A 9308-nucleotide genomic window follows, 5' to 3' on the forward strand; every position below is an offset into this window, starting at 1 on the left:
TTATCATGAAGGCCGTGCGAATGTGGTCGCTGATGCTTTGAGCAGAAAATCGAGGTACTCAGTCTCAGCATTAATAACCTCTGAGGAATTGTGTAAGGTGTTTGAGAGAATGAGCTTAGAGATAATCCAAGAAGGGGAGTTGGAATCCAAGTTGTGTGCATTGTCCATTAAACCTACATTTTTCGAAGAGATTATGGCTAAGCAACTAGAAGACCCCAAGTTCATTAAACTTCGGGAGCAGATCAGTGAAGGGAGAGCTGGCAGTTTTACAATTCATGAGGATGGTAGTCTTCGTTTTAAAGGACGGTGTGTGTACTGGATGGGTGTGACTCTTTGAAGGAAAAATTATTGAACGAAGCTCATAATTCTAGATACTCAGTTCATCCTGGTGGAGACAAGATATATCAAGATTTAAAATGCATTTTTTGGTGGTCGGGTATGAAAAAGAATACTGCAGAATTTGTTGCTAAGTGCTTAATGTGTCAAAAGGTCAAGAGTGAGCATAAGAGACCTGCTGGATTATTACAACCTCTTGAAATTCCGGTATGGAAGTGGGACGACATTTCCATGGACTTTGTGTTGGGTTTGCCTCGAACAAGAGCCGGTAATGATACTCTTTGGGTTATCGTGGACAGACTTACTAAGTCGGCAAGGTTTATTCCAATGAATTGTAAGTGGGATATGGAACAACTTGCTTGTGTTTATACTAAGTACGTGATTCGCTATCATGGAATACCTCGTACTATTGTTTCTGATCGGGATACTCAATATTTGTCACATTTCTGGAAATCACTACAACAAGCGTTGGGGACCACCATTCTTCATAGTACGTCCTTCCACCCAATGACCGATGGTCAGACGGAACGCGTCAATCAAATACTGGAGGACATGTTGAGAGCGATAGCCATGGAATGGCAAGGTTCATGGGATGAACATTTGGATCTGGTAGAGTTCTCTTCTTATAATAGTTACCAAGCTACGATTCAAATGGCTACGTTTGAAGCACTTTATGGTCGTAAGTGCCATAGTCCTGTATGCTGGGATGATTTTACTGAATCTGTCACCTTAGGACCTGATATGCTTGTTCAAATGACTGAACAAGTAAAGTTAATTCGTTAGAAAATGAAAGCAGCCCAAGATAGACAAAAATCGTACGCCGATCTCCGACGTCTGCCTGATGAATTTGAAGCGGGTGACAAGGTTCTACTTCGTGTGTCTCCAATGAAAGGAGTAGTTCACTTTGGTGCTCGTAGAAAGTTAAGCCCACGTTTCATAGGTCCTTATGACATTGTGGAGAAAGTAGGGAAGTTAGCCTATCGGTTAGCATTGCCTAATGCTCTAGGTAAGGTGCACGACGTTTTTCACATTTCTCAGTTGAAGCGTTACGTCGCAGCCTCTTCTCATGTATTAGATCCAGAGCCGTTAGAACTTGATGAGAGCCTAACCTATAAGGAACAGCCTGTCCGGATATTGGATAAGAAGGTCCGTAGTACTCGTCGGAGGGATATCACCATGGTTAAAGTATTATGGTCCAATCACAGCTCACAAGAGGCAACATGGGAGACGGAAGACTCCATGCGAGAGCAGTATCCTCACTTTTTCTCTCGGGTTAGTAAGTTACGGGGACGTAACTTTGTTAAGGGGGTAGAAGGCGATAGGATTTTCGCGCGATTTATGTTTTGGGTTGCTTTGTGTATGTGTGTATAGTGATTAAGTTCGTTTTACTTGTTTTGTGGTTATGTGTTATGATAAGTGTGGTTTTGGGGTCAAAACCTTTTTAAGGGGGGTAGTCTGTAACACCCCGATATTTTCTCGATATTTTCTTCCATATATATTTTATAATTCACTAGTAATATTATTTCTATATTTATTTTTTATTTATTATTGGGCTTGGTCATGAGATTTGCAATCCTTTTTGGCAATTAGAATTATTTGGGCCCAAACTTTTCCTTAGCCCATCTTTTATTTTCAAAAAAAAAAAAAAGAAAATAAGAGGGACTCTTGGTGGAGCTTGTAACTCCCTTAGGGTAATGAAGGATCAAGGCATTAATCCCATATAATTAACCCTTCTTAATTCCTTAATCATTTTCATTTTGACATCCTTTCATTTCTAAAGTTTCCAAGGACAAAAAAAACATATCCTTTCAAAATTCCTCCTAATCCACATTCCTAACTCTATTACACTTGATCATTAGGTGTTTTCCTTTACAATTGTAAGTGTAATTTTTAATCTATATTGATTCTTAAGTTTTAATATAAAATTCTATGATTATTATATGTTTTATCTTATAATTCATGTTTAATTTAAGAATTTAAAATTTCATGTATGATTTTGGGATGTATTTTTCTATCTAAATTGATGAAGAATGTTTCTTTTTAGAGTTTTTAGATATGCATATATGTGAAGAATATGATTGGTTTGTGTGATGGGTAATTTTGAAATTTATATATAAAAATGAATGTTCATGTAAAAAAAATGTGTGTGGTTAAAGAAATTATTGTTGAACAATGAATTTAATCTCAAAGATGGTTCATAAGAATTATATAAATTTGGTCATTGATATTTAATAGGCAATGTACCATTTGGAATTCATTTGTTGATGAAATTTTGGTGAATCCCGTAGGGTTATAAAAATGTTTAAAAAAATCTGTTTTTGGGACACTTTTTGGCTTGAAAATAGGTTAAAAATAATTAGAGTACATTATGAATTATGAAAATTGGTACCCGGGGGTTTTGACGCCTTCCGGACGCAACGGTGAAGTCGGATTTGCAGTTTGACAGTTTTAAATTGCGTTTCTGGACAGATTATGTATGCTGTCCTGTTTTGTGCGTTTACCATGTTTTAGTATGTGACAGTGGCGGACCCAGGAATTTCAATTTGGGGGGGCAAAATCCGAACGTCACGTCGTTCGAATAATTTGATCGTCGTCCGAATAATTTTTTTTTTAAAGAAAAATAGAAAAATACAAGAAAAATAGAAAATTACAATTTACAATATCAAATCCGATGTTAAAAGTTTTACAATCCAAAATATTAAAAAAAAAATACAAGCGTTCAAATGAAAATTACAAATTCATCTTTCGAGTTTTCATATTTTTAAAGCGATCAATAATCTTTTCATCAGAAACTTGTAGAAACACTTCCTTCTCAATGTAAGTAACCAAACAATCATTCACTAGTTGATCACCCATGCTATTTCTCAACTTATTTTTGACAAACGTCATTGCGGAAAACACTCTTTCTACACTTGCCGTAGCAACAGGAAGAATCAACATCAACTTGATTAGCAAATGTATAAGAGGAAAAGTCTCATGTCTCCTTGTTTTAACAAGCATCATGGAAAGAGAATTGATATCTTGCAAATCATGAAATCTTTCATCATTTTGCATAGAATTCAAGAAGACATCAAGTTGAAGATCAAGAGCCGTTAAATCAAAAATGAAAACTCTTCGGGATATAAAGAAGCAAGTTTAAGTATCCTCTCTTTATCAAAAGATGAAAAGTTACCTCTAGGACTCAGGGAAGCCATGCATGTAAGTAACTCCATGTTCTTCTCATTAAAACGGTTATCAATCTCTTGAAGATGCAAATCAATTACTTCCAAAAAGATTGCAACCCGAAAATGATGTAGATTTGTTGCTTGTTTAGCAAAACGTCTTGATCTTCCTTGAGGTACATATTGAGCATCCATAGATGGAACATCAATCTCGTGTTTAGTACAAAATAAAATGACTTTGTCTAAGAGACTATCCCATCCTTGATCCCTCATCTTTTGCAACACATTCGTTGTACTTTTAACAAGGCTAATGGCATTCACAATATCTTGTTCCTTTCTTTGTAAAGCAACACATAAATCATTAGTGTAGCCAAAAATAGTCAACATGAAATGAGCCATAAAAATAAAATCAAAGGACTCCAAAAATCCTAAAACAACTTGAGCTTTGAGCTTATCATCCGGAGAGCCATTTTCTCCAATCTCCTCAAGCACTTTAACAATTGAAGGAAACAAGTTGATGATACTTATTAGACACTTGTAATGAGATCCCCAACGTGTATCTCCCGGCCTACTCAAACCACGTTCTTGATTCAAACCCGATCCACTTTCAATTTCCCCCACTTCCAAAGCTTGAGCCACTACTTGAGCTTGGTTTTTTCGAATAAGGTCTCTTCTCTTACAAGAAGCTCCCACCACATTTAACAAGTTTGCAAGTACGTCAAAAAGCCAAGTACAATTAACATTCTTTTTAGCAACCGCAACTAGAGTTAGTTGAAGTTGATGAGCAAAACAATGAATGTAATAGGCTCTTGGAGTATCATTCATAATCAAAGTCTTGAGGCCATTGATTTCACCCCTCATGTTACTTGCCCCATCATACCCTTGACCTCTTATCATGGAAGGACTCAATGAATGTTCCATAAGCAAGGACATAATGGCATTTTTAAGAGACAAAGCGGTAGTATCACCCACATGTAGAATGCCTAAAAAGCGTTCCACTACCGATCCATTTTCTCTATTAACAAACCGCAAAACAAGAGCTAGTTGTTCTTTTTGAGACACATCACTTGATTCATCGGCCAAAATAGAAAAGTAACCATCACCAACCTCTTCTATTATGCGCTTAGTAGTCTCTTTTGCACAACAAGTGATAATGTCTTTTTGAATTTTGGGAGATGTTAATTGACAATTTTTGGGTGCATTTTGGAAAGTATATTTTCCTATTTCCTCAACCTTCCCCCCCAACCACTTCAAAAGCTCAAGAAAGTTACCTCTACTATATGACTCCTCACTTTCATCATGTCCCCGGAATGCCAAACCTTGGCCCAAAAGAAATCTCAAACAAGTTAAGGATGCATTCAAACGAATATGATATTCGTTCATTTGAACCTCACTCGCATTATCAAATACAAATTCAATTGATGTCTTCTTTGCATCTCTTAGATTCACATATTTCTCATAAGCAATATTATGAGCACTTTTAATTCCTCCAACATGCTTCTCAAGCCTATCAGGTTTACTCCACGCTCTAAACCCTCCGACAACAAATGCATCACCCCCCTTGTTAATTTCAACATCCCTCTTGAACAAATAACAAACAAAACAAAATGCGGCATCCATTTCAACACTATATTCAAGCCAATCCCATTTTTTGAACCAATTCAAACTAAAACGGCGTAACCTACCGGAGATATCTCTTTGAGGGAAATCATGTGTTTTTGGTTGGCAAGGTTTTTTGAGAATATATGCTCTCCTAACCGGATTTCTTTCATTAGGGGGATAATCCATTATGTTTTTCCTCAATCCCGGGCCATGAGGAAGAAGTTCAACATCATACACCCATTCATCATCCAATGGTTCATCACAACTACTTGAACCACCTACTTCCATATTAACATCTTCACTTGGAGGGGAACTTAAAGGAGGACTTAGAGGGGAACTTAAAGGAGAAGATTCATTGCCTTCGTTAGATGTTTGTTGGGATTTCATTCTTTTAAACAATAATTCACGAAGATCGGGTTGTCTTCCCTTTACTTTTGACTTTTTCGAACAAGGTGAACTTGAATTACTTGACATTTCCTAATTAAATTAAAAATATGACTCATAATTCAATAATCTCACTTACCAAATGCAATAATCTCATAATTCCAATGCAAAAATCAGTTTATAAACCCACATCAAATTTTATAATTCCAATGCAATAATCTCACTTACCAAAAATCAGTTCATAATTCAATAATCTCACTACCCATTGCAAAAAACGTCATAGTTTTGTTGAAAAAACAACAAATTATGTTGCAATTCACCCAAAACAATCCAAATTTAGAATTTTCATAAGAGAATAATCAACAAAAGAATAAGATAATTAACAAAATTAATAAAATTAAGTTAAGAGAAACTGCGTACCTTCAATGGCAACTCGGGAGGACGACGGGACTGTACTTAAAGTCTTAAACAGAGGGTTAGAGCCGGCGACCGGCGTCGTCACTCGTCAGGAAGGAGAAGAGCAGGAAGAGCCGAAGAGGATTGAGGAAAGATTGACAGTCGAACACTCAGACGAAGACGAAGACGAAGCGAAGACGAAGATTGAGGAAGAGGAAGGCAGGAAATTTAGGGTTTGTTCGTGTCGAAGGCAGGAAGAGGAAGACGAAGATTGAGGAAGAGGAAGACCAAGTCACCATTGACGAAGCTCAGACCGTCAGACGAAGATTGACAGTCAGACAAAGACGAAGAGTCGAAGACGAACTGACGAAGCGAAGACCAAGCGGCAAGCGGGCAAGCGATGAAGCGAAGACGAAGAGGAAGGCAGGAAATTTAGGGTTTGTTTCTGGGTTTCTCTTTCTTCCGCCTACAAACGCTTCTTTTCAATTTTTTTAAAATTTTTTTTTTTAAAAAAACCGGATTTAATTTTTTAAGATTGGGGGGTCCACTGCCCCCCCTTGCACTCCTCTGGGTCCGCCACTGGTATGTGATGGATGTTCATGATGTGTGTGGTATTCTAGGTGTGGTTGTAATTGTATGTGTGTGTTATGGTTGATTTGAGGAAAGTGTGTATGTGTGCTTATTTGCCGAATACGATTGAACCTTGTTGAAAGTCGATTCGTGACCGGGAATTGAATAGGACGCTTGAGAGTTGGTTATCTTGCTTAAGGTATGTACACGCAGCGAAATTCGCATTTGGTCCGATGTATCATATAATAATGAAAAGTAAAGTATGGATATATAGTATGAATATTGTTATCTTTCCGAATAAATAATTTTGATACATTGTTTTGATAAGCAGATGTAGTATGACCTCACTAACCTTAAAGTGGACGTAGTATGACGTCAATTGGTGGAAATGAATTACTCGCGGTATATGGGGGCATTATGAGCCACCGCGGGGGTATGCATACTTAACCATAGGCACTGAAGTAAGGCGAGTGTCTATGGTAGAGACTTGCTTAGGGGTTAGCTTCCCCTAATGTAATGTCTCACTTATGGAGATTGGAGTTGTACCGGCAGTATGGCTGGATAGTACAGCAGTATGGCTGACTAACCTTTACATGAAATTGATTATTCTTAGTTAGCGTGATCGAAGCGTATTTTCTGAAATCGACAACTATTAAATCTTTCTCTTGTTGTATTTAATCAATTGGTATGCGACGTTTGCTGACGTGTACTTTTGGTCTTAACGACCCTGCGATGATGTTGTTTCCTTTCTGGGCAATGACTAGCAGTAAGTTAAGTTGCAGGTCTAGGGAGTGAGGATTGTCCCTTGGAGAAATAAATCGTTAAGGATACAAAAGTCTTGATAAGAACTTCTAATAAAGTTTAAAAAAAATATTTGGTTTTATGAGGCGATTTCGTTCTCAAGTTGTAATAAGTAGATTTAATTTTTTCGTTCTTGTCCGCTGCTAAGAATTTCTTATATCTAGTAGTTTATAATAACACTAATAGAACTCGATCCGCAAGCTTTCCTTGATTTCAAATCCGTTTTATAACTGCCTTCTAACATCCTGGTTTTACTCGGACTATATTTACCTTTCTTTAAAAATGTCGTCTTCTCTTTTCAAACGATCCGAGTTATTCCGAGATGTTACATTAACATTTTAAAAAACAAACTTAGCTCAATTAGAGGTTCCCAAACAGGTACAGGGAGCAAGTCTAGTAAAGAAATTGGAATTAAGCATTGCATGAAAACGTAACAATCCTGGCTTTTGATCCCAAATATAGAATGTTTGGTCATGTAAATGTTCCCTGCCGGGTCGGAAACATAACCATCTAGAAACTTCAAAGTCTTGAGCTACTCAAGCAGAGCATAAGTTCGTCTATCATCTAGGGTATATGATGCCATTGGAATTTCATTCCCCACTGGATGCAACGCACTTCGAATGCCAAGGTCTTGCTACTCTCTACGTGCACCAATATGATCCTTGGTTCCCATTTTAACACGCACCACTATATTAAATATATTATTGAAAAAGTTTATTTCAATCGGCATCAAATCAAGACAATGTCTGATCATAGTTGTTTCACAATACGGTAAGTCTCAATACACACTTCTCTTTTACCATTCTCTAATCCACATACGATAATAGTCGTTATATTTGCGTGCACCATTCTCATACACTTTCTTCATCGCATACATGTTAAGATCCTCAAGTAACTCAAAGCCGGTGCAAGTATGTGGGGCATGATCCTCCTCCTAAAACCTTGCCATGGAATTAACCCTGTCCCTTCTGAATGGATGACAGTTAGGCAAAAATACTAATGACAGTCAAACCAACACATTTTCCTACTATTTCTCAGATAAAAAGCCTTTAAATAGGACATGTAACGAGGACAAGCATTTTTACCTTGATTACTCCATCTAGATAACATCGAATATGTCGAAAAGTTATTAACTGTCCACGTCAATGACGCTCTAAGAAAAAATTTATGCCGTGTGGACACATCATAGGTCAAGACGCCATCGCTCTATAACATCTTAAGTTCTTCAATCAAAGGTTGCAGGTAAATGTTCATGTTCTACATGTTAGGCCATGGCACAATTAATGTAAAGAACATGTACAATGTCTTCATGGACATCCACGAAAGGAGGTTATTAGGTGTCAGGATCACTGGCCACGATGAATACTGCCTTGTCGACCTTCCTAAAAGGTTGAATCCGTCTTTACACAAACTGATCCTCACATATCTCATCTCAAAGACAAAAATGTGTTGCATTAAAATTTAACCATGCCTCTGAGTATAATGGGCGACACATTTCCCCCTCTTCTATGTGGTGCTCAACCTGCCATCTCATTTCAACAACAATAATTTGAGAGGCATACAACCATTGTAATCATGGACCTATGGGAAGATATATAAATTGTTTCCTCGGAATGCGTCTATTTCCAACATCATCTTTAACCCACCTTGTTGTCGAACATGTTCGGTAGTGTCTAGCATTTGGAGTACGACCCTAGTAGATCATACACCCATTAATGAACAATCAATCCTATATGATGGCAACCCAAGCCTCGCTATTTGCTTCTTTGTGTCGTAAAAACTAGTTGTCATCGAGTTTAGGTTGGGGTAAAGCCTCCTGCATCATAGTGCACATATTGTCATACACCTCTCTAAACAATTATGATATGTCTTTAGATTCGTCATTCTCCCTATAATCGACATTTGAGAATAATTTTTACACCTAGAATACATCAAATTGTTTGCAACAATTAGTATGTTAAAAATTATTTGGCCTTAGGATTCAGATATTCAGGTATTAACACTATAGGCAAATGTTCCTCCATGTTACCGAAATAATTTTATGGAAAAAAGTTTTCG

At 37.2% G+C, this 9308-nt stretch overlaps 1 protein-coding gene across 1 annotated transcript; it reads right to left on the reverse strand.

Moving 5' to 3' along the window:
* Positions 1 to 3428: 3428 nt before the first annotated feature.
* Positions 3429 to 5573, reverse strand: LOC130807338 (uncharacterized). The gene is made up of 3 exons (XM_057672523.1): positions 5256 to 5573; positions 3936 to 5078; positions 3429 to 3770 (listed from the first exon to the last, which is right to left on the reverse strand). Exons 1-3 carry the CDS (start codon positions 5571 to 5573, stop codon positions 3429 to 3431), a joined length of 1803 nt encoding a protein of 600 aa, XP_057528506.1.
* Between the last annotated feature and the right edge of the window lie 3735 nt (positions 5574 to 9308).

This window comes from Amaranthus tricolor, chromosome 1 (assembly GCF_026212465.1).
Source record: "Amaranthus tricolor cultivar Red isolate AtriRed21 chromosome 1, ASM2621246v1, whole genome shotgun sequence".
Taxonomy (NCBI): domain Eukaryota; kingdom Viridiplantae; phylum Streptophyta; class Magnoliopsida; order Caryophyllales; family Amaranthaceae; genus Amaranthus; species Amaranthus tricolor.